The sequence below is a fragment of the Sarcophilus harrisii genome, chromosome 6 (genome assembly GCF_902635505.1).
Source record: "Sarcophilus harrisii chromosome 6, mSarHar1.11, whole genome shotgun sequence".
Classification (NCBI taxonomy): Eukaryota; Metazoa; Chordata; class Mammalia; order Dasyuromorphia; family Dasyuridae; genus Sarcophilus; species Sarcophilus harrisii.
Genome location: NC_045431.1, coordinates 163,115,336 through 163,139,446, shown reverse-complemented (window position 1 = coordinate 163,139,446; position 24,111 = coordinate 163,115,336). Strand labels below are relative to the sequence as shown.

Sequence of the window (24,111 nt, the reverse complement as noted above, 5' to 3'; positions counted from 1 at the left end):
CTAGTTCAAAACCAGGAAAAGGCAAGAGCTTTCTCTCTGACTTTGGGTCCCTCAGAGTGGGTCGCCTCGGCTCCTCAGGCGGCAATCTGCCCTTGTGAAGGGACTTTAGAACTTGTCCTCACCTTCTACTTATTTTCCCCGAGTCTCGACTAAAACCCCACCTTCTGCTGGAAAACCCCTGATTATTTCCGGTTAACCTGGGTTGTGCTTGTTTGTACACAGCTGTTTGCCCGTTGTTTTTCCCCATTAGACTATAAGCTTCCTGAAGCCTTTCTGGGCCCGTCCGGGGGCTTTAGCGCATGCGTGGCACAGAATAGGCACATAAAAAGTTTCGGTTGACTACTAGTGACTCGCCAGGCGCAGGACTCGTTCCTTATGTGGGTTTCACTCCCAAAGCCCAAACTCTCCCGCAAACGTGAGGGCCGAGTCGGCGGGGAGCGACGGGCCTGTCCACTTAAAGATACCACAGACCGGGGTTTTTTTCCCAGAAGCCCGCAGGGCCCCCGGTGGACAGTGCAGTACCGCTAGATAATCGACAGCCCGCTGGTCCAATGGTGTGGAGGCGCTGAGCAGGGGGAAGTCTCTTATCAAACCCTCTCGCCGCCGCGACGCAGCCTCGGTCTCTCGGATGTCCCACCCCACCCCCTCCTGACGTGACTGCGCGCGCTCGCGCAAGAAGCGGATCTGGCTTCTCCGCCAGGCCCATGTGGAGCGTGATTCGGAGCGCGCTGGAAGGCCGGAACGCTCAAGGGTACGTGGACGGAGATTACGTCAAAAACGCTGTTAACGGAAGTACTCTAGGTACTCTCGCCCCGTGGAATGCTGGGAACCGGAAGAGGAGGAACCTCGCTCTAGAACTACCGGTTTCCCACCGCGCGGCCCTTAGAAGCTTGACTTGGTCCCGGAGCTGCTGCCGCCGCGATGGGTAAGGCTCGGAAGCGTGGGGCCGGGATGCGTCGGCCGGCTCGGAGGCAGGAGCAGGAGGAGGAGGAAGAGGAAGAGCAGGGACCGCCGCCCTCCCCGAGCGACCCCAGTTACTTCCAGGACCAGGTAGAAGCCTTCCATGAGGCGCGGTCGCAGGCGGCTCTGGCCCCCTTGTGGAGCGATGGGGAGAGCGGGGCAGAGGACGCAGACGAGGAGGAAGAGGTGCTAGGTCTGGATGAGCACGAGGAGGAGGAGGGAGAGGAAGACGAGGAGGATGAAGAGGAGGAGGAGGAGGAGGATGCGGGCAGTGTAGGGGGCAGCTCCGTACTCAGCGACGCAGATGACGCCGACGCCGACCCCAGCCTGTCGTGGGGCCAGAGGAAAAACCTGTACTACAACACGGACTACCGGGCCTCCAAGGGCAAGAGCCAGCAGGAAGCCGACGAGGAGGAGCGGGAGGAAGAGGAGGAGGCCCAGCTCATCCAGCGGCGCCTGACGCAGGCCCTGCAGGAGGATGACTTCGGGCTGAGCTGGGTGCAGGCGTTCGGCAAGTCGGCGCAGCCCGTGCCCGAGGAGGCCCAGACCCGCGTGGTGAAGGACCTGGACAAAGTGCCGACCAAGGAGAAGCTCAAGATGCTTCGCAAGGAGTCCCCGGAGCTGCTGGAGCTGATCGAGGACCTGAAAGCCAAGCTGACAGAGGTGAAAGACGAGCTGGAGCCCCTGCTGCACATGGTGGAGAAGGGGCTCATCCCTCCCGGGAAGGGGAGCCGCTACCTGAAGACCAAGTACAGCCTCTACCTCAACTATTGCTCCAACATCAGTTTCTACTTGGTGCTCAAAGCCAGGCGAGTTCCCATTCATGGGCACCCTGTCATAGAGAGACTGGTCACCTACCGAAACTTCATCAACAAGCTGGCTGTCGTGGACCAGAGACTGTCGCCCGAAATCCGGTGTCTTCTTTCACAGGTCGATGGGGATGGAAAAGTAGCTGCGAAGCTAAGGAAACCCCCCACAAGGCCCAAACCAAAATCCCTTCCCGAGGCTCTCGATGTCTCTGCTGTTATGGGCCCTGCAGAGGACTCTGATTTAGATGAAGAAGCTGCGCTGAAACACTATAAAGAAATGGAAGAGAGACTGAAATTAAAAAGAAAGAAAGAAGAAGCAGCAAAGGGGGAGGAGGAAGAAGAGGAGGATGAACTGCCGGATTCAAATGCAAAGAGAGCTATTACCTACCAAATTGCCAAAAATAAGGGACTTACACCCCGAAGGAAGAAAATTGATAGGAATCCTAGAGTTAAACATCGTGAGAAGTTCAGGAGAGCCAAAATTCGCAGAAGAGGTCAGGTCCCTCAGGTTCGCACAGAAGAATACAAATATTCTGGTGAATTGTCTGGCATTCGTGCTGGAGTCAAAAAGAGTATTAAGTTGAAATAAAGTTAATGTACTTCGTTTAAGCTCTAAGCAGTATATTTTGAAATAATAAAATTTTCAATCCAGTTACAAGTTGATTTTCTTTTTAATTTTCTAGGGTGTGTAGTTTTGTAAAACGTTTTTAAACTTTAAGTAATTTTCTGATTATTGCTGAACTTTTTATCTGCTCAGGTTAATTTCTTGGCAAAAAGTGTTTTGTTTCCAAGAAAGAAAAATTTATTTAGAACCTAGTTTTTGAAAGTTAAGTTTGTAGTTATTTGTGCAAGTTTATTGCAGTAAGACCTATAATTCCTTATATAGCTTTGCTTAAGGGAAAGATGAAAATGGTGTCTTTTTATGCATGGTCAAGGGATCTTTATCAGGTTTTCCCATATTGATTTCATGATTGGTTTGCTGGCCTTTTAATGATCTCCTTAAGGGACAACAATCTTACCCCTGCAAAAAAAAGGGGGGGGGGGGGGGGGCGAAATTTTTTAAATGTCTGCAAATTTTTTGCCTTGCCTAAAATTCCACCATTTCACTTCTTTAAGATGATTATATTCCACTCTTCAAATGCAAATAATATTGAAAATTGGGTTTGCCTTATGCTAAATTTGGTTACATCAGATTTTCTTTTTGTGGAATCAGGACAGAATGAACGTTCTTTGGCTAAAGCTTTGCCTGAATAATAGCATGGTTTTAATCCTGAAAAAGTTTCCAAAGTAGTTCAGAGATGGTTTCATTTAAAAAAAAGCAGGATCATAATTTATGAACTAGTTTGACAAGGTATCTGCTTAAAATTGAGATCCTCCAAAAGCTGTACTTGTACAACTAACTACTCACTTTGGGTAAGTAAATGTTTAATGAGTAGGAGAAAAACTGATTTAATTTACTTTAGTACTTAAAACCTTAGGGTAGAATTGAGGGGAAAAGGAAGAGATGTGGGCATTTACTTGAAAGGTAGACTAGCTTCCCTAATAAAGGGGGAGAGGAGTTCAAACTTGATTGGAAAATGTTCTGTTATCCATTAACCTAAATAAACATGAGGCACACAGTTCCAATGGTCTTGTGATGAAGAGATCCATCTGCACCTAGAGAGAAGATTGGATCACAACATAGCATTCTCACTCTTTGTTTGCATTTTTTTTTTTTCCTTTTTGATCTGATTTTTCATGTGGAGCATAATTGTGGAAATATGTATAGAACAATTGCACATCTTTAACATATATTGGATTACTTGATCTCTACAGGAGAGAATGGGGGAAGGGAGGGAAAAAATTTGGAACACAAGGTTTTGCAAGGGTGAATGTTGAAAATTATCCATGTGTTTTGAAAACAAAAAGATAGAGCACACATAGTAATAGCTCTAGTGAATGTAGTTTGAGTTTGATTTGAGATGTTCAAATGAGAATGTTTTTAAAAGAAGGGAAATGATTTAGTCATTTTGGCCTTATGTACCAACTAGTTTGCTCATCTCAGGGATATGAGGATAAAAGAAAATTACTGCATGTCAAAATACTAAGTGAATGAAATCACTACATACCCAGAAAAAGTTTGGCAAAAGGGTCATAAGATTTCAGATTTTTAGCTGCAAGGACCCTCAAAGGATATCTTATCCAGCCACCTTTTCAGATAAGGAAACCCAAGTCTAGCGAAATTGAGGGACTAAAGTCCTACAGATAGTAAATGTCAGAGGGAAAATGCCAATTCATCCTCTGGCAGCAAATCCAATGTTCTTTATTCTGTACCACTCTTTCCCAACATTCAACGGTAGATGTGGGGAATTTGGGAGGTGCGCAGTAAGAGGGGGAATGCAGTAATGTGAGGTCAGTTGTGTTGTAGTCCTTAGCCAAAACTCCCATTAAAAAGACTTCAAAGTATCCATTATTATATTTGAAGGGCCATGAAGAATAGATGGAATCTTTATTTTCTATCATTCCTGCTCTCATTTTCTGTTTGCTAGTTCTTTCCTCATTATTAATAAACATAATTAGGTCTCATCTTTGTCCTTGATAGCTCTCCAGGGTAATTTTTTAACTGCAAAACCAATTGGCTTTTATTTTGGATCTTTATGACTTTTGATGGTATCACCACCACCATCCCCATTTTCTGAATACTCTTTCCTGGTTTCTGTAACTTGATATCTTCCCACTTGTCTCACCATATTTTATCAAGCTTTTGTGCCAGGTTTTTATCCCATCTCACAAGGGGTACTATCTTGATCTAGAATTGTTTTCTCCATATATGTTTTCTTCCCTTGCTAATCTCTTCTTCCATGGATTCAATCATACTATTTTTCTTTGCATATACCCAAATATCCTTAAATATCTCCTGGACATCCTGTGGTATCTCAAACTTTATCCAAAACGTCATTTTTTTCTGCTTTAGCCAAAATTTCTATTGAAAGTACTCCCAGCCTCCTAAACACCTAGCTATGTAGGTTTTATATTAACACATTAGTTGACAACTTTTCATTCTGCCTCTCTGCACTCTTGGAATTGTCTTCTCTTAATTTTTAGCTGCTATTCAAGGTCATTCCCCTATTCAAAAACTTGCTTTCTATTGCTTATATGAAAAAGTAAAACTCTGTGCAAGACCTTTTCCAGTTCTTTTTCATTCTATTCCCCTGGACCTACTTGGTTTTCCACCTTAACTTTTCTGTCCTCTGAAATTAACATCCAGGAATCCCTGTTCTTTTTGCTTAAGACATCTCCCATTTCTGGAGAGCATTCTTTTCTCATATTTTGGGATCTTTATTTTCCTATAAGGCACTACTTCAAACCTTCCTTGATTCTCGTAGGGAAGGATATTGATAGCCTGGAGTGAGGAAGACCTGAATTAAAACCTGGCTTCAAGTTAGACTAGCTATATGATCCAAGGCAAATTACTTAAATCTGTCAGTTTCCTCAACTATAAAATGGAGATAATAATAGCACTTACCTCTTCCTCCTCCCCCCACCCCAGTTGTGAGAATCAAATGAACTATTTGTAGATATTAGCACAATGTCTGGCACATAGTAGATGTTTAATAAGTAAGTGCTTGAGGTTTTTTTCCTACCAGATTGTTCTATTGCCTAAATTTACTTGTTTTGAATTTATTTTGTATACATGATATGTCCCAGTTAAAAAAAAAAAAAAAAGCTCTATATGGGCAAGTGGGCAAGGAGCGTTTTGAAATTTGTCTTTATATTCCTAGTACCTTGAATGTGTTAGGCACATAAGAAATGTTTGACATTAAATGAATTGAAAACAGATAACTGGCAGATAAAAACAAAAGATCAATTAAACACTATTGTGACATTACCTTTTATCAAGTTGCCAAAAATGGTAAAAAAAAAGTTAAGATAGTCAATGTTGAAGATGTTATAAGAGAAAGGCCTATGTGCTGGTGAAGCTGAATTTGTCCAACTGTTGTAGATAAAAAATTTGGAATTATGGGAAAAAATTATAATTCATACTATGATCCAGTGGATCCCAAAGATATGACAATTTCATGCTTCCTGACTTGTAGCATTTTCTTTGGCCACCCACTCCCATTGCGAAAAGCAAGCAGTATTCTAATCCCCATCTTTCCCAGGCCAGTTCTGTCCTATTCATTTCTCACTCCAATCCTGCCTAGCCCAGCTCTTTCATTATACCTCCTAAAATTCCTATTCCATAATGAACACATTTCTATTCATTCTGAACTTCTTCCATCTGCTTTCACTAAGACCTAATTTCCCTCAGACTATACTAGCCAGCTGTCCTCTCCTCTGTGACCAGTGTTCTTGTTGGGGTGAAGGATAGGAATGGGTGAAAGGGCAGGGGGTGGGGGTTAAAACAAGGTGGGATTTGGGAAAGCTTGCTCCCAGGAAACATCGATTGTGAAGCTCCCTTAAACTACTTTAATCTGCATTGTCATCTACTCTTGAATTTCTCAACCCTTTACCAAAAGGCTGAGTGGCAGCTCATCCTTTGCCAAACCCCAGCCATACATTATTCCTTCTTCAACTACTCACATGTTGCTGTGCAAAGATTGGAGAAAATCATGCACCCTGAACTCTTGCTCTCTTAAATAACTATTCACTATATCCTATCTTTCTCCCCAACTATCAATCATATAATTTCCCCTCCTTTTTTTAGCAAAACTCCTGGGAAAAAAACTTCATTACCTCCACTTTCTATTTTCACTTCTCAACTTTTTCAGTGTGGTTTCTGATCTCATTAGTAAACTGAAATTGCTTTCCCCTGAGTTATCAATGATCTCTTTGTTGTCAAATCCGTATTTTTTTGGTTGCTTTTTAAATTTTTATCTATTTCTCTGATTTGACTTCTTGGGCCATCCTTTCGTCACCCTTTCTTTCCTAGTTCTCCTAGCCATCAATACTCAGTGTCACTTCAGAACCATCATATCATGTTCTCTCAATGGTTCTCCTACATATTTAACCAATTTTCAGCCTCCTTTGTTGGATCATCATCTATGTATAACCCCACAATTGTCAGGGTTCTCGCCTCTTTGTATACTCTCAGAAATATCATCTCCCATGAGTTCATGCAGATGATACACAAATCTATCTCTATCCCTAGTCTTCTCAAGCTTCAGTCTCATATCACTAACGGACACTAACTAGATGTCCAGAAACATCCCAAATTCAACATGTCTAAAATGTGACATCTTTCTCCCCAGAATCACCTCTTCTAAACTTTTTTTTTTATCTGTGGAACCAGATGATTGCAGTTTCATAATTATATTATTACCCTGACTCATTCTCCTTCACTTATAAGCAAGTCCCAGTTGCCAAACCTTTCCATTGCTATCTTCCATGACCTTTCATACATCTGACCCTGATACTCTACTCACAACCATCACCATAGTTCAGACCTTTATGACCTCTGGCCCAAACTATTGAAGTGCTCTTTTAATTGGTCTTCCTAATTCAAATCCACTCCACATTCTGGTCCATTTTCTATAGCACTGCCAAAATTATTTTCCTGTCCACATCTAATCATGCCATTCCTTTAATCAGCTCTGTTGGCTAGGCCATTGCCAGTCATCTTGACTGAATTTTGTCTTGCTACCCGACTGACTCTGGAGGAGAGAATAAGCCTGATGACTTTGCACTATCTCAGTTGAATCCTATTCACTTGAAAGTCAAAACATCTCATGATGTCATTGGTCCTCTTCAGGAACTAAGGAACAACAACAGCTCCCTATTGCCTCCAGAACTAAATAGAAGTAACATTGTTTAGTTTTTAAAGCCCTTGACATCCTGACTCCAAACTACTTTTCTATTTGCCCTGGATATAACTGTTACTTCTCTTCCTGTATTCTTCAGTTTAACCAAACTGGCCTTCATCTCCCACCTCCATACTTTTTCACTGTTTTTTTTTTTTTTTTCAATTCTGGAATGTTCACCCAAGATGCATCTCAACTGCCACTTTATACAAGAAACCTTCCCTGATTCTCCAGCCAACTGCTGATACCCTCCCTCTCAGAATAACTTCTAGGTACTTTGTATTTATTTGTACTTTCTTATTTATATTCATCCTAGTTATATTTATATAGTGCCATCTCCTCAGAATTTAAGCTCTTTGAACAGAATGAAGGTCAGTGGAAAACAGACAAGCAGGACAGCTTTGAAAATAACATACTGGATTTACTATGTACTTTTAAAAGAAAAGCAAGTTGATCATAACATAATTTCAGATACAAGTAGTTTGAATAGCTCATTATATTGATTGTTGTCGGTAAGTATTAAGTGCTTACTGTGTGCCAGGCATTGTGCTAAGTATTGCAGATTCAAAAAATGGATTTGGGGGAAGAGGAAAGAGGACAAAACTGACCCTGCCCTAAAATCTAAACTGCAAATGATACTGTACATAAAAGAGAAAAACAGTTTAATGGCATTATCTTTAAGGAAGACCAGAAAAGGCATCTTACTGATGGTGGAATTTTAGCTGATACTGGAAGAAAGTCAGGAAACCAGGAGTTATAGGATTCTAGGTATGGGGGAGAGCCAGTGAAAATAAATCATCAAGAGATGTTTGTGTAAGGAGCAGCAAAAAGGCCAATTTTCTGGACTAGACAATATATGAAGGCAAATAACACCGGAAGAAGGTAAGGGCCCAGTAAGGAAGAACTTTAAAAACCAGATTTTATATTTGATCCTGTTGGTAAAAACTGAAAAAAGAGGACTTTGAATGTTGAGTAAAGGGATAAACTGGAGAGATGAGGCAGGGAGGACAACAGAAAACTATTAGAATAGTTCCAGACTCTTATCAGAATATTGATTTTTTTAAGCTTGAAAAACAATTCTTTCTCTCTGATGGAGAATAACAACTAATTGTGATATATGTGTTGTCCATTAACCAGAGAGAGTGCCTTGAAGGAAAGTTGCTCCAACAACTAGGGGCTCAAGTATGCTCGGTTCAGTCTTTAGGTATCCAGACCCCAGAGAGAGAATATCAGCTTTTCTCATATTCTGGTTCACTGTTCCTACTTTGAAATACCCTCCCCCCCCAAAAAAAAATCTCTTAAGCTTATATTGCTCATGCCTAGGATCTTTTAGGTTCTCCCTAAGGAGAATTATAAGGGTTTCTTCCATTCTGGAAGTCCAAGGGAGAGCTATATTTCATAACAAGGACCCAATGGGGGTCCAATTCTCCTTATTCTGGTGAACAATTGGGAGCACAGCTTAATTTGTCCATCATCTTTGATGCAATCCTTTAGGCATAGGGACCAATGAGCAATATTTTCATCAACCCAAATGACAAGTCCTTCAGTTTTTACCCAAAGCCTACAACTTACAGGAGAGGAAGTGATAGGGAAGTAAGGAAAGAAGTAGGGCCTTTCCTGAAATAGTAAGCCAGGATTAATAGTCACCAATGAGTACATCAAGTTTCCCAAATGGAGGCTCAGGAGATGAAATAGTTTAAAACTCTGGGCCATAGTCTTTGGATTGTCAAGGAAATAATAGTTGAATAAATAAGTCAATAATATTTATTAAGCACTCACTATGTATCAGACATTGTACTAAGTGCTGGGGATACAAAGAAAGGCAAAGATAAAGGAGTTCACAATCTAATACGGGAAAAAGACAACATACAGGTAACTATACACATAAAAATATATACCAGGTAAATTGAAGAAAATGTCAGTAGCAAGTGTCAATAGTTGTGAGGACTGAGAAAGATTTCTTGCAGAAGGTAAGATTTTGAGGGACTTTAGCTGAGACTTGAAGGTATGGCAAGAGATAGAGAAGACATGGAGGGAGACAGCGAGTGAAAATGCAGTTTCCTGTGCAAAGAATAGCTAGTATCACTGGATCATAGACTACATGAAGAGGAATTCTAAAGGAGGGCTGTGAGGAAGGAGAACATTACAGGTATAAAGGGGAAATGGAAGGTCATATGTGAGGAACAGGGCATTCAGTTTAGCTGACTGACAGTGTGAAAAAAAATTATATAAGAAAAGTGGAAAGGTTAGTTTGGAGCCAAGTTGTAAAAGAGATCAAGTATCAAAGAGAGCATCTCTCCTCTGATCCTGAGGTGATAGAGAACCAATGGAACTTCTTAAATGAAATCAAAGTAACAAAAATAGTTGTTCAGAACAGAGAAATATCATTGTTAGAACTGTGCTCTGGAAATATTCTCTTGGCAGCTGTGTGGAGGATAGGCTGTAGAGGAAAGAAACTAGGCAGAAAAACCAATCAGGAAGCTACTGCAATAATCCCATTTAAAGGTGATGAGGCTCCACTTAGGGTCATAGCCATAGAAGTAGAAAGAGTGAGGATGGATGAGAGAAATGTTGAGAGCTGACAGAAGTTGGTAATTGATTGATTATGTGGGTTGACCCAGGGAAGAGTTAAAAGATAGTCATCTTTACATGTCTGAAAACCTGGAAGGATGGTGGTGATGCTCTCAATAAAAGCAAGAAAATCAGGAAAAAGGGAGGGATTTAGACAGACAGACTGATTTTGGTATTCCTGTGGGATGTCCAATTTGTAGTGTTCAAGCCTTAAGAGAATCTTTTAACTTTAAAACACACACAAATTGAATCTTCTGTTCCACTTTCCCAATATGTTCTACTGTGGTTGTTTCTCAAAGACAACCATTACATCAGAGCAGTGAAGCCATGACATGCAAGTGAATTGTATTTGTGTGAGGGAGGATTATACAAAGTCACCACCAGCCTTACTTTCTCCTCCAGAGTCATCTGGGACCAGTGGCCCAACAGATCAGGATGACTAGAGATGGCCTTGGATTCAGTGAGAGATCTTGGCCTTTGTAAACTAAGGTCTTTAACAGGTCAGTTTTACCTGCTCATTCAATGATTAGGGCTAGGTAAGAAAAAAAAATGAGGTAAAGAATGACTTTTTTATGTAATAAAAAAAATAATAAAAGTAATCTGGGAGGGGAAGATTTCAGGTTTTTGGTCAAAACAAACAATTTCTATTCACATTCACTCTGAGAAAATCTGGATCCAAACAAAGCCCAAATGGGCTGGATCTGGGACCTTTTATTGGCCAATAAATGAGAGACACAGTAATTTGGGCTTAAGGCCTCACTTTCTCCTCTGGAGTCATCTGGGTCCAGGGATCAGACAGTACATATAGAAAGGGGGCAGTATGGAAAATCAAAGACAGTTTTTGTGCAATTTCTTTATATAGTTTTCTAGAGAAAAATATTTTAAGCTAGTCACTCTTTATCGCCTTCCTTTATTTTGTGAATATGTGTTTTATGATGAATAAAACTTAAAATTAGATCTCTTAATATTTCTTAGTTCTGTATCTGACATTTGCAGTTTTCACTTGACCCATATTGCCTATATAGGAAGGTAATGCTAACTACTAAGCCTTCCTTCTTGAAGAAATATGAGGAAATGTTTTGTGTTCAGGAATTTCTGATCCCTGTATATCCTCTATGCCAGTCTCATTCATATCTCATCATACTCTTATATCCTAAATAGAAGAATGAATAAAAAGATATTTATTAAGTATATATATTATTAAGTATATAATTAGAAAAAAGTAAGATAGTCCCCGCTCTCACAAAGCTTATTCTCTAATTATAAGAGATAGCACATGAAAGAAAGTTCCATTTTAGAGTGGGTGAATATGCCTTTCTGTTCTCAATCAGAAACCACAAGAATGTTATATTTATATAATTCTAAAATCCTATTTATATACTTTTTGTTTTCCTTTTAGTTAAATTTGTCTAGGTCTGAAAGGTGTATACTGATATCTCTAATTTTTATAGCTTTGCCATTCATTTCTCCCTGTAATTCAGTTAACTTTTCCTTAAAGTACTTAAATACTAGGTCATTCTATGCATAGATATATTAAGCATTACTATAATCTCTTTAGCTATGTTTTTATCATATTTAATATAGCTTGTTTGTTTTTCTAACCATGTCCATATTTGCTATTGACTTATCTGAGATCATAGTATTGTCTGGTTTTGGTTATAGTTGAATGAATGCCTAGTTCATTAATCTGTTTTTTCTCCCTTTCTCCCTTCTCCCTTTGATTAATATTGAGAGCTATAAACTTTCCATTAAGGACTGCTTTGGCTGTTTCCCAAAAGCTTGGTATATTGTTTCATCATTATAAATGTTCTTGGATGAAATTACTAACTTTTTATGATTGTGTTTCTTCTACCAATTCTTGAAGATTAAATAAGACTCCTTTTTGATCTGGAAATTTCTATTTAAATATCTTTTAATATAATTTTGATGAAATTGTAGTTATTAAAGCATGTATCTTATAGTTTTGCTTTTCTGCATTTTAAAAAGTATTTCTCTTTTGGCCCTCTTTTCCTTTATGCATATTTTATTGTTTTTAAACTTTCAATAAGGGTGGAGAGGTATGTTCCCAACTAGGCCTGATTCAGATAGGTTTACTGAGTTCGGTTTGCATTTGGAATGAAATAAGACACTCCTAGATCATGCAGGGGTCCTCAAACTACGGCCCATGGGCCAGATGCGGCTGCTGGGGACGATTATCCCCCTTACCCAGGGCTATGAAGTTTCTTTTTAAATTATTTTTATTATAACTTTTTATTGACAGAACCCATGCCTGGGCAATTTTTTTACATTATCTTTTGCATTCACTTCTGTTTTGACTTTTCCCCTCCCTCCCTTCACCCCCTCCACCAGATGGCAAGCAGTCCTATACATGTTGAATATGTCACCATATAGCCTGGATACAATATATGTGTGCAGAACCGAACAATTCTCTTGTTGCTCAGGGAGAATTGGATTCAGAAGGTAAAAAATAACCTGGGAAGAAAAACAAAAATGCAAACAGTTTACATTCATTTCCCAGTGTTCTTTCTTTGTGTGTAGCGAAGTTTCTTTATTTAAAGGCCCACAAAAAAAGTTTTTGTTTTTACTATAGTCTGGCCCTCCAACAATCTGAGGGACAGTGAACTGGCCCCCTATTTAAAAAGTCTGAGGACCCCTGTACAGTATAGTATGTTACAAAAGTTTAATAATAGCATAGAAAGGATATTCAGCAAAGATAATTAGTTCTTTTATAAGATGACTTTTGATCTCATTTCTCAACTGAAATATAAAAGATAGGACATCCATATTATAAACTGAGTAACATTTCTAGAAGAATCATATTATACATATTTTGAGGATACTCTAGACATGAAGTACATTTAGGTCTCCATTAAAGCACTTAGATATTTTCCCAGAGTAAATCTGTGGACCTGAGGCAAACTCAGAGGAAGAGAAACCTAACTCCTCCTTTGGGGTCACCTTCACAAAAAAACACACACAAATACACAGACCCCCATGCTCCGTTTCCCTCCTCATCCTCTCCTCCTCTCCATCCCCCATCCCCAGGTCTTAAAAGTCTAGAACTCCTTCCTTAGAGTATATAAAGCAATGAAACCTCTCAGAATGGAAATGTACATACTACCACTGTCCATACTGTAGATGGTGCCCCAGAATCACTTTAGATTCACAATATATCTTTGAAACTGAAAAAGTGAGTCTCATTGAAGTTTTGCTTTAGTTTGGCTTTTGGTTTTTCATCATTGAAAAAAGTTATTAGAACTTCTTTTTGGACTAAATGTGATGATTTATACTGTAAGTATCTGTAAAGACCAAAATTTGTAAAATCATCAAAAAGAAAAAAAATACTGGAGGACAAGATTCACAAAATGGAAATGTGTTCTATTTTGTTCCATAAGAGATAAGTGAATTATACTAATTAGCATTTGTATACCAATAAGAACTATTGTTGGGCTCAACTTTTTACCCTTTCCCTTTTCACTAAGGAGCCCCTCTCCTCTGGATCCATGTATACAGTGACTAGATTCACTTCTGTCTTTTAATGAAAGGTGCTAACTTTCTTTTCTCACACTTTTTGACCTTTTACATTCCATACTTCAGAGCCCCTGAGAAAATTACTTAAAGTTTACCATTTGGTTCATATGTAAATGATGCAAAATAATAGGGAGCAGAAAAATACTTAATGTATAATATCAGGTATGGGACAGCTATTTAATTTTTTTACACAAAACAAATGCTAAACACAAAGTCACATAAATACAAATTAAAGAATTTTAAAAACAAATAAGACTCTCACATAAGATTGATACATCAAGATATTAATTTCTTATTCAATTAATATTTTGCCAGTTACATTTAAAACAAATTTTTTATATTAAAAACCCCAAAAATTTTGAGTTCCAGATTCTCCCTTATCCCCACCCATGCAAAAAACATTTCCATAAAAAGTTTTTAAAAACTCAAGAAAAATATATTTAAAAAGAAAAAGAGTATGATTCAAACTGTATTCAGACATAATCAGTTTCTACTCTGGATATGGATAGGATTTTTCATATTAAGTCCTTCAGAGTAGTTATGGATCATTGCACTGCTAAGAATAGCTGGTCATTTCAGAACATTGTTATTACTTTGTATATAGTACATTTCACTTTGAGTTCTTGGAGGAATTTCCAGGGGTTTTTTTCCCCCCAAGAGCTTCTACTCATCACTTCCCATAGAACAGCAATATTCTATGACAATCATACAGCCATTCTCCAATTGATGAGCATCCCCTCAGTTCCCAGTTCTTTGAGAAGAGAGTGATCTATTAAGATATGATTCACTTTGTTGGTCTTCTGAACAGGCCTTATACTTTTCAGCTTAGCGCTCTGCATTGTCCAAATAATATCTTCTAAGTACATGTCTTCTAGCAAGCCAGATTAGCTTTTCCCCTTATTTATTAGTGGTCTTTCTTATCATATAGAAACCCCCTTTGCTACCAGTCAACCTGTATTTTCCTGGAAGTGGCCAGGTCACAAGATTAGCATGCCACAAACCAGACTCTATCACTGCCTACCACATTTCCCCCCAGTTAAACACTTGCTGTCTTTAGCAAATAAAGTAAATGCACCTGGTGCATTTGTCTCTTTCCAGTTCTGGAAAGTTTTGCTAGGGTCCTGCTGAGGTGTGTGTATTGTTCTTTCAAATTCCTTCCCTAGACCTTTTCAATAAAGATTCCTAAAAGGTCTCATGGATCCCTAATGCCATATAAAGAGATCCATAAATTCATTCAGCACAGTAACTAAACAAAAGAAATATGTACAGACTAATTATGCACTTAGGTTAACAATATTTTTACGTTAGTACCTGCTTGAAGAGTAACGAGGCAAAAAGCAATGTAAAAATATAAATTTTAAATAAACCCAGGGAAGCTTTGGAACAGATTTTTATTGCATTCCGTAGAAAAGAGAAAAGGAATAGGACCATTTTCCTTTTTAAAGTCCACTAAGTCAGAGGCCTTTCCAGTTCAGAGGAAAACAAGGGGATAATAGCCCTTCAGCTCTGGAAGTTGCCAGGGCACACTCCATGAGGTATACCCCAAACTATCTGAATAATAAATAGCCCCCTTAGTTTATAGGGACAATAATATGGTCATATTGATGATATTAATTTCAAGAAAAGGAATTGTGTTTTTATTACATGGTGGGGGAAAATGTCTAGGGGTTATATCTGATAGACCCATTTCTGGCTCTCTTTAGGGAAATAATTATTTTATATGGAATTAAGAAAACATAATGGGAGTTAGAATAGAATTAGTATGAATTAAAAATGAAAAGCTTTAATTTTGTTTAGAATGGGCTAAATTATATCCTTTTTAAATTCCCTCCTTCTCTGGGATATTTGAGATGGGAGTTTCAAATGAGATGACATCTGAGATACCCACTCTCCTGGGTTTTTCCTCCTATTTATAACTTTTCTTTCAATCTTACTCATTTTCATATTACTTGAGTGATTTCATTGTATAATTTAACTCCCAGATGTATTTTTCCTGTCCTGCCCTGCCCTGTCTCCAAATCACAAAAACAGAAAAGACTTTAGAGGCCATCTAATCCAACCTAATCCAATCTAATCCAATTTGCTATGCAAGTATCCTTTGCACTTGATTTCCTACAGGAAGTCTCCTGCCAGTAACTCCAATACAACATGTCCAAAACTTACTATTTTTCAGAGAAATCTGCTCTTCCTCCTCACTTTATTATTTAAATGGAACCACCATTCACCCAATCTCCTAAATACAAAATGTTTTCTCTCTATTTTCCTAGCCAGTTACCTCTTCCCATTCATTCTACCTCTACCATCTTTCTCATCCTCTGTATTTCCTCTGCCATCACTTTGATACATGTCTGATGACCCACAGCAGCCTCTCAACAGATCTTCTTATTTCCTCTCCTTCCTATCTATGCCATCCTTCATAACACTAACAAACTAATCTTCCTTCCCTATGCACAGCACTGGCTAAGTTACTGTTTACCCAATGAGTAAAAGATTCCTTTTCTGAGCATTTAAGGTCATGCAAATCTGGTATTGCCTGACGACTTGATTTTGTACTCCTACATATTCTACATTCCTACAAAATTAGAATAATTGCTATCCCCTTCCTATCCCAACCCCTCTCTCTCTCCTTACCAAACATATACCCACCTCATCCTAGCTTTTTCTGATTCTATACCAAACATTGATGATCCTTTTCTATTCAACTTCACAATCTAGACAAGATGATCTTTAAGGTTTTTTCCACCTAAATTTATAATATTTTGAGAAATGAAATTCCTCAGAATTCTTTGGTGATAGAAAAGTTGGATTTGAATCCAAGTCTTTTGACTTCAACTCTTTCCACTACAATATTCTACTTCTCTGATTAAAAATCCAAGGGGAAAAAAACAGACTTCTTATATGGTAAGCTTAAGTTCTGAAATAAATACTATTACAGCATCTGCATGGAACATGGTCATCCTTATACTTACTTTCTGGGTTTACTTGCCTACCCTAAATTATGTCCACAAATCTAGGATTCCCTCAAATGGATCATCACCATATAGTTATGACTAAAATTCTCAGGGTTCCTTAGGGATAACAGTGTACAGTGAATAGAACCTCAGACCTGGAGTCAAAAAGACATGAATTAAAATCTAATCTTAAATACTAGCTTTGTGATCCTGAGTAGGTCACATAATCTTGCTGACTGCAGTTTCCTCAACTACAAAATTATCAGAAGATGGAAATAACAAACCACATCAATATCTTTAAGAAAACGCCAAATAGGTTCACAAAGAGTTGTATGCAACTGAAATGATTGGACTACACTTACTAGTAGACCTATGTGTTAATCATTTACATAATATTCAATAAGCATTTATTAAGTATCTTTGTACCAGGCACTTTGCAAAACATGACACCATTAACTCTTTTTTTTTTTTTTATAGCTTTTTATTTAGAAGTTATTTGCATGGGTACACCATTAACTCTTGAGCATTTATTTAATCATAAGTCAACTGTTAGCATTTGTTAAGTGCTTACGAGGTACCAAGTGGTCTAAAGGCCCAGGAGTATAAATACAAGTTTAAAAAAAAAAAAAGATAGTATCTGTCCTCAAAGAACTTATATTCTAATGGTGAAAGAGGATACTTAAAAGAAAACTGAAAGAGAGAGGGGGAAGGGAAGAAAAAGAAGCCAACGGTATCCAGCCTGAGGACTTGGTATTGGAAATCAGCCCAGAATGGGTGTTTTTAGCATGGAAACTAGACCTCCTTAAATAGAGGTACTGGGAGAAACCATTCAATCGGAAGTCTACAGGGTTTAAGGGAAATCCTAGTAGAGCCTGGAGAAGAATGAAGAAAAAGCAAGAATTAATATAAACAAACAGTTCCTCAACATAAAATCAAATTCAGGAATAATTCAAATATCACAGTCCACCCATAAGCCTAGTTCATATTCATGGAGGAAAAGGTACCATATTTAACTAACCTGGCAACACTGTGAGTGGGGAAAACCATGAGTTTAGGGCATTAGGGCAGTTTATAATTTCAGACTGCAGGTCTTGAGCCTTAATCCTTAATCCCTTCAGGAACAATTTGGCTACAGGAAGATGAATCTCTCCTAGATATTCCCTTCTGGTCTTTACTAGTCTCTGGCTACACAAAATCTCACTACTCTCCAGCCAGAGAAACAGTGAGAAACACTTCCTATTGTAGGCACTTCTTTAAAAAAAAAAAAAAAAAAAAAAAAAAAAAAAGAGAGAGAGAGAGAGAGATCGAGAGAGAGTCTCTGTTTTTATCCTTTCTGTGACAAGCAGTTTCCTTAATCCAGAGAATGGTTCTTTTGGTCTGCAAATAGAATGTCTTGTCCATTCATCTCTTAAGTGTCTTCATACAGAATAGCAAATCAAAAGTTCTCTGGTTGACTCTGGATGGACAATGCAGACAAGCTTAACTAGCTCCTTCCTCAACAGGACTGTGCATTGTCTAATGAGCACCAAGTTTCTTCTTATAGCAAAGTAATTAGAGTCTCTCTCTTCCCTTTTTTTTTCTGTGTCACACCAGAAAGGGAATTTGAAAGCAACCGGATTTCTTTGAGAAGTTTCCCTCTCCTATGCTGCAAACTGAGCCATCGGATGAGTCCAAATAGCTTTAAAATCTAGCTCTCTTCCAATGAGCTTCAAACCTTTCACCAGTCAATTAGGAAAACAATGGTTCTCTCCTGATTGGCTGATTCTCAGAACAGCAATTGAAACCTTTGTGACTTGCATCGTCTTATTGTCTTATATTTTGTCTTGTATTCTCCTGCTTATTTTTCCCCCATAGCCGCCTTCAAAGCCAACTTTTTTGAAACACCAATGTCTCAGATCAGAGCTTCCTGATGGTCAGTAACTCAGGTAAAATAAAGTAAAAATCTACCTTTCAGTCAGTTATGAAATCAGTCTTCACAATCTTCCCTCAGTCCCCAAACAGTCATTTGATTTGTCAGTTATAACTTTTACAACTCTTAAAAGTAGTCATGTGGGAATGAGCTGAAGAACAAATAGCCTTCAATCACTGGTTACTTCAGTCATTTCTTCCTTCAAAAAAAAGTCCTTTTGATTCATTCTTCTGAGGGTAAGTTCTCTTTACATTCTTCCTCAGTCTGCGTCTGTCTTTTACATTTTATCTGAGAGATTGTGTTTCTTTCCAAGTAGATTTTTACTTTTTACTTATATGTCTTGTCTTTTTCTACCTCTGTCAGCAACTGAACTCTTCATATATGAAAGGGACAGTATATTACATAAATGGAGAAATTTAAACATTTTTATCATGGAGGTGGAATCAACAAAACTTGGTAAATTTTAAGATGAGGTGTCAAATATTTAACTTGTATAGGACTGCTTGCCATCTGGTGCAGGAGGTGAAGGGAGGGAGGGGAGAAGTAGGAACAGAAGTGAGTGCAAGGGATAATGTAAAAAAAAAAAAAAAAAACTACACAGGCATGGGCTCTGTCAATAAAAAAGTTATTTAAAAAAAAAATGAGGTGTCAAGGAGAAATATGACTGAGCTTTTTGGTCTGAACGACTGGAAGAAAAGTGGTACCACACAACTTAAAGCTTTTAGTGCTAAAATAGTAAGAGTAATTACTTTGTAGAGATAAATGGATTTGTATTCTTCTGATAGTCCCATTGGGGACATTTGATGAAAGAACATGAAACTACTCATCTCTCTGATGCTAACTAAAATAGCTTCAAATATTCATACCTAACTCTCCCATAGAGTCTCAGAAAAGCAGGTTTTTTGTTGACAGTACTAAAAGCATACATTAAAATGGAATTTCAGGACACTCTAGAACAAAATGTTAGCTATTATAATTGGAGCAATTACTTCACTTTTTAATTATGATTCATTACATTTTTTCAATAAAAGCAACATGGAGAGGATAGTTATCAATTCAGTTTCAAAAAGAAATAACACCATTTCTTTTTAAAGCTTTTGCTTTAAACATCTAAAGTTTTTCTTTTTTTTTCTTTTGATTTTTATTTTGTTTAATTCCCAATTACATTAAAAAAAATTTTTTTTGAATTTTAATATTTTATTTTTCCCCAAGTATATGTAAAAATAGTTAACTTTGAGGGGTCGGGGGTTTGTTTTGTTTTGTTTTTGTTTTTACAATCTTGAATTCTAAATTCCCAGGAAAATCTGAGTTCAAATCTGGCCTCAGATATTCACAAGTTTCCTTCATTTCAAATCAAGTAATTGGCAAAAGTTGATTTTTTAAAAATGGAAATGATGAGTTTTTAAAGTTTTAAAGCCTGCAACTTGACAGATTAATACCATTTTAAAAAGTCATTTTAAATTGTGAAATTAAAAAAAATCAATAAATATGAACATGTCAATATGCAGATTGAAAAGGAAATTTTATATAAAATAACTTCCATTTTATACAGGAGTGTTTTTTCACTATGAACACATTTTGGATTTTTTTTTTTAATTTTTAAATTAAAAAAAATTTTTTTTCCAACAGTTCCTTGTTTGACTGTATACTCTTCTGAACTAACTTGTTTTTCAAAAATGACCATTGATCGTTTTTTCTTTCTTTTCTTCCTATTAAAACTATTATGATCGCTATCCCTGATTACCCAAAAGAGAAATTAAAAGACCTGTAGCAAATAAATATATTTATGCAGAGCATATCTACACATTGGTTACATCTGAAAACATATCTAATTCTGTATTTTTAGACCATCACCTCTTAAAGAGTGACATTTGTCATAATTGCTCTAGAGTCTCCTTTTCCTATCACCATTTATGACTTACTAATAACTGCCTTTAGTTCCACCCCTGCAAACAGGGTCTTTATAACCATGAAAGGAACCAACCAGGAAAGCCAAAGTAACCACACCTCATTCTGAATATAGCTAGTAATTTGCATTGGGACTATTCATAATCTATTTTAAAAATCAAGATTAGCAAGATTCTCTCTCACTTATCTCATGAGTCCCTAGCCAGGATGGAATCTTGTTGATTTAGTCTAAGGGTCTGAACTTCCATCTCTGTTTGTTTTCTAACACTTTGCCAACTCTGATTTTGCAATTCCCCATTCATCAATGATGAAATAACACTGATCAAAACAGGTTCAGTGATGCTATTAATTAAAATAAAGTCAGAATAAATTCTAAGAACAGGAAAACTTCATAATAAACATCTGTTCACTTAGAGAGAAGACAAAGATAAAACAAATCACTATACTTTATCCATTTTCCCAAAAAGAAAATTTCTGCATTATCAGCTCCAGCTACACTATTCCTCAGAGACCTGACAGATAGAGGTCCTTATCCTCCTCTATGTTATTCCCTGTTTCTCTCCTACTCTCTCATTTCTCTTTCTCTCTCTCTCTTTCCTGAAATCTTTGAAAGAATTCCCAAATCAAAACAAAACTGAACACAAAATTTCCCATGCTACCTTGCTGGTAATAGTTTAAAAATTCTTATAAGAAAATGAATTCTATCCAATCACTTCTACCTGTGTACCTCCTTTCTTAAGGAGAAGCCTGTCAAACTAAGAGGTTTCATTAGAGCCTGAAGAATTTCATTATTAACATGCAATTTCTCTTTATCAGAAATACCTAGAATTACACAATGATCATAATTTTTAAGTTTTTTACAATTTTCTCCTTTATAGTGTGTGGTCATTGTACAAATTCTGATATGTGTGTCCCACCTAGGTCTCTATCCCTTTCATTGTTTCTTATGGATATAGGAATTATAATTATGAAATGATATTTCATTGAATTCTTATGACATATTTGTTTAGCTATGACTAATTAGAAAATCCACTTTGTTTCTAGATTTTTTGTTTTAACAAAAGTGTTGGTATAGCTTTGTATGTGTATAGGCATATTGGTGCATCTTTTCCCTTTTTCTTTGATCTCTCTGTATAAGTCTAATATTGGTATTAGTGGCTCAAAGGGCACATACAATTTAGTGGCCTTTTGGGTATAATTTCAAATTGCTTTTCAGAATAGTTGGATCAATTCACAGAACCACTAACAACACGTTAATATTCCTGTCTCCTAGTGCCCCTCCAACAATTGTCCTAAGCTTATTTTCAGATCTTTGCTGATCTGATAGGTGTGAGATGGAGCCTCAGAATTATTTTAATTTGTGTTTATTTTATTATTAGGTGCCTCCTCCCAACTTGACTACTATTTTGTTATGGTGGAAGGGCTTGCATAGCTCAGTGACACTCGACTTCTATCATGCAGGTATAGTGGAGAATTCTGACAAAAGGTGATCTACTGGAGAAGGAAATGCAAACCACTGCTGTATTTTTGCCAAGAAAACCCCATGCATGGATAGTACTAGAGTCATAAAATAGATAATGTTGGAAGATGAGCCCCTCAGGTCAGAAGGTATTCAATATGCTACTGAGGAAAAACAAAGGATAATGACAAGTAGTTCCAATATTTATACCAGTACTACAGTTGAAAGGAAGTTCAGCTGCTCAGACATCTGTTGACAAAAGGAAAGTCCAATGCTGTAAAGATCAATATTGCATAGGAACTTGGAAATAAGGTTTATAAACGAAAGTAAGCTGGATATGGTTAAATATAGAAAGTTTATAAGTTGACACATTGGATGTCAGAAGTTAAATGGACAAAAAATAGGTAAATTTAATTCAGGTCATCATTTTATTTATATATATATATCACTGTGGACAAGAATCTTTAAAAAAAAAAAAAAAAAAAGGAGTACCACTCATAGTCAGTAATAAGGTTGAGAAAAGCAGTGTTGAAGCATAATCTCAAAAATGACAGAAGGATATGTTTTCAAATTGAAGGCATGCCATTCAACACCATAGTAATACAAGTCTTTGCTCCAACTACTGATGCCAAAGAGGCTAAAGTTGAGTATTTCTATGAAGATATACATCATCTGCTTGAAATGACACCCCCCCAAAAAGATGTCACATTCATCAAGGGAATTTGAAAGCTAAAGTAGGAAATCAAAAGGTAATTGGAATAAACTCCAAGTTTGGCCTTGGAGTACAAAATGAAGAGTGCAGATATTAATAGAATTTTGTCAAGACACGTCATAAAAAATCACTCCTTTTCAAAAACCCCAAAGGTGACTCTCTACATGTATATCACCAATGTGGAAGTAAGACTATCTTTGCAATCAAAAGTGGAGAAACTCTATACATAAGTTAAAAACAAGACCTGGAGCTGATTGTGTCTCAAATCACAAGTTTTTATTGCAAGATTTAGATTTAAATTGAAGCAAGTAAGGAAAATCATCATAAAACAACTTTCTTCTTTCAGTCTATGACGTGAATTTGAAGCATATTGTGTGCATATGGTGTGAGATGTTGTTCTAAGCCTAATTTCTGCTTTCTGGCAGAAAGGTGACAGATATTTTAAGATGCTGAATGAGAAATGCATGTTGGGCATGACCAATGTTCATACTTGTTGCTTGAGTTTCCCCCCCCCCTTTTTTTTTTTTTCAAATCCAAGTGAAAATTGAGATGAAAGAAAGAGGGCTGGTAATAACTGCAAAAAAAGAAAAGAAAAAGGGTAATTGAAGCATTTAAAAGAATATGCACACATGTTTAACCTATATTGAATTGCTTGCTGTCTTTGGGATGGGTTTGGGGGAAAGGATGGAGAAGAATTTGGAATATAAGGTTTTTGCAAAGGTGAATGTTGAAAACTATCTCTGCATGCATTTAGAAAAATAAAAAGCTATAATAAAAAAGTAAAAAAATATATAGAAATTGGTGGTTTAATGACTTCAGGAAGGTGATACCTAACATGCAAATGAACTAGATTTTCGTGAGGGAGGGCTTTCTCAACTCTGGAAGCATTTGGGTCCAGGGGCCACATATAGATCAAAGTGCCTGGAGATGGTCCTGGAGGCAGTAGGAGACCTAGGTTTTTTAAAGCGAAAAGCTTAACAGATCTCAGTCTGACTGAGACAACTATCCATTCAGTAACTAAGGGAAGGTCTTGAAATGAGGCAGAAAATGCCCTCTTTACCTAATTAATAACAATAACAAAATATCTGAGTGGGGAAGAACCTATGAGCCCGAGTCCGAACAGCAAACCGTTTCTATTTACATTCTCACTGAGGCAATCAGAGCCAAAGCAAAGGCCTAGGGGTCTTGGCCTGTGACCTGTTGTTGGCCAATCAATAAGAGGCAGAGTTTGGGTTTAAAGTATGATCCTTAAAGAAATCTAAATTGTGAATTCCAAGGAATTGAGGAAAGAAGGGAAGGAGGGTGGAAGGGAGGGAGGGAGGGAGGTAGGGAGGTAATGCTATATCATGCAATAAACTGGATTTGAGTGAGGGAAGGAAGTGTAAAGTCACCAATCTCACTTTCTCTTCCGGAATTATCTAGGTCCAGTAGCCATATATAGATTGAAATGACTGGAGATGGCTCTGGATGAAAATAAAATACCATCATACTGTAAGAAATGGCAAGCAGGTGTATTTCAGT

General features: G+C 37.5%; 1 protein-coding gene and 1 long non-coding RNA gene across 2 annotated transcripts; both read left to right on the top strand.

Annotated features, from left to right (window-relative positions):
* The first annotated feature begins 506 nt into the window (after positions 1-506).
* Positions 507-2,420, top strand: UTP3 (UTP3 small subunit processome component). The gene has a single exon (XM_003772816.4). It carries the CDS (start codon positions 922-924, stop codon positions 2,356-2,358), a length of 1,437 nt encoding a protein of 478 aa, XP_003772864.1. The 5' UTR covers positions 507-921; the 3' UTR covers positions 2,359-2,420.
* A 5,280-nt stretch (positions 2,421-7,700) lies between these two features.
* On the top strand, positions 7,701-22,872 carry LOC116419770. The gene is made up of 3 exons (XR_004230066.1): positions 7,701-7,821; positions 10,523-10,620; positions 21,799-22,872. It is a non-coding gene; the product is annotated as an uncharacterized LOC116419770 (long non-coding RNA).
* Positions 22,873-24,111: the final 1,239 nt, after the last annotated feature.

Coding starts and splice junctions, on each gene's coding strand:
- UTP3 (XM_003772816.4), top strand. CDS start 922: ATGGGTAAGGCTCGGAAGCGTGGGGCCGGGATGCGTCGGCCGGCTCGG.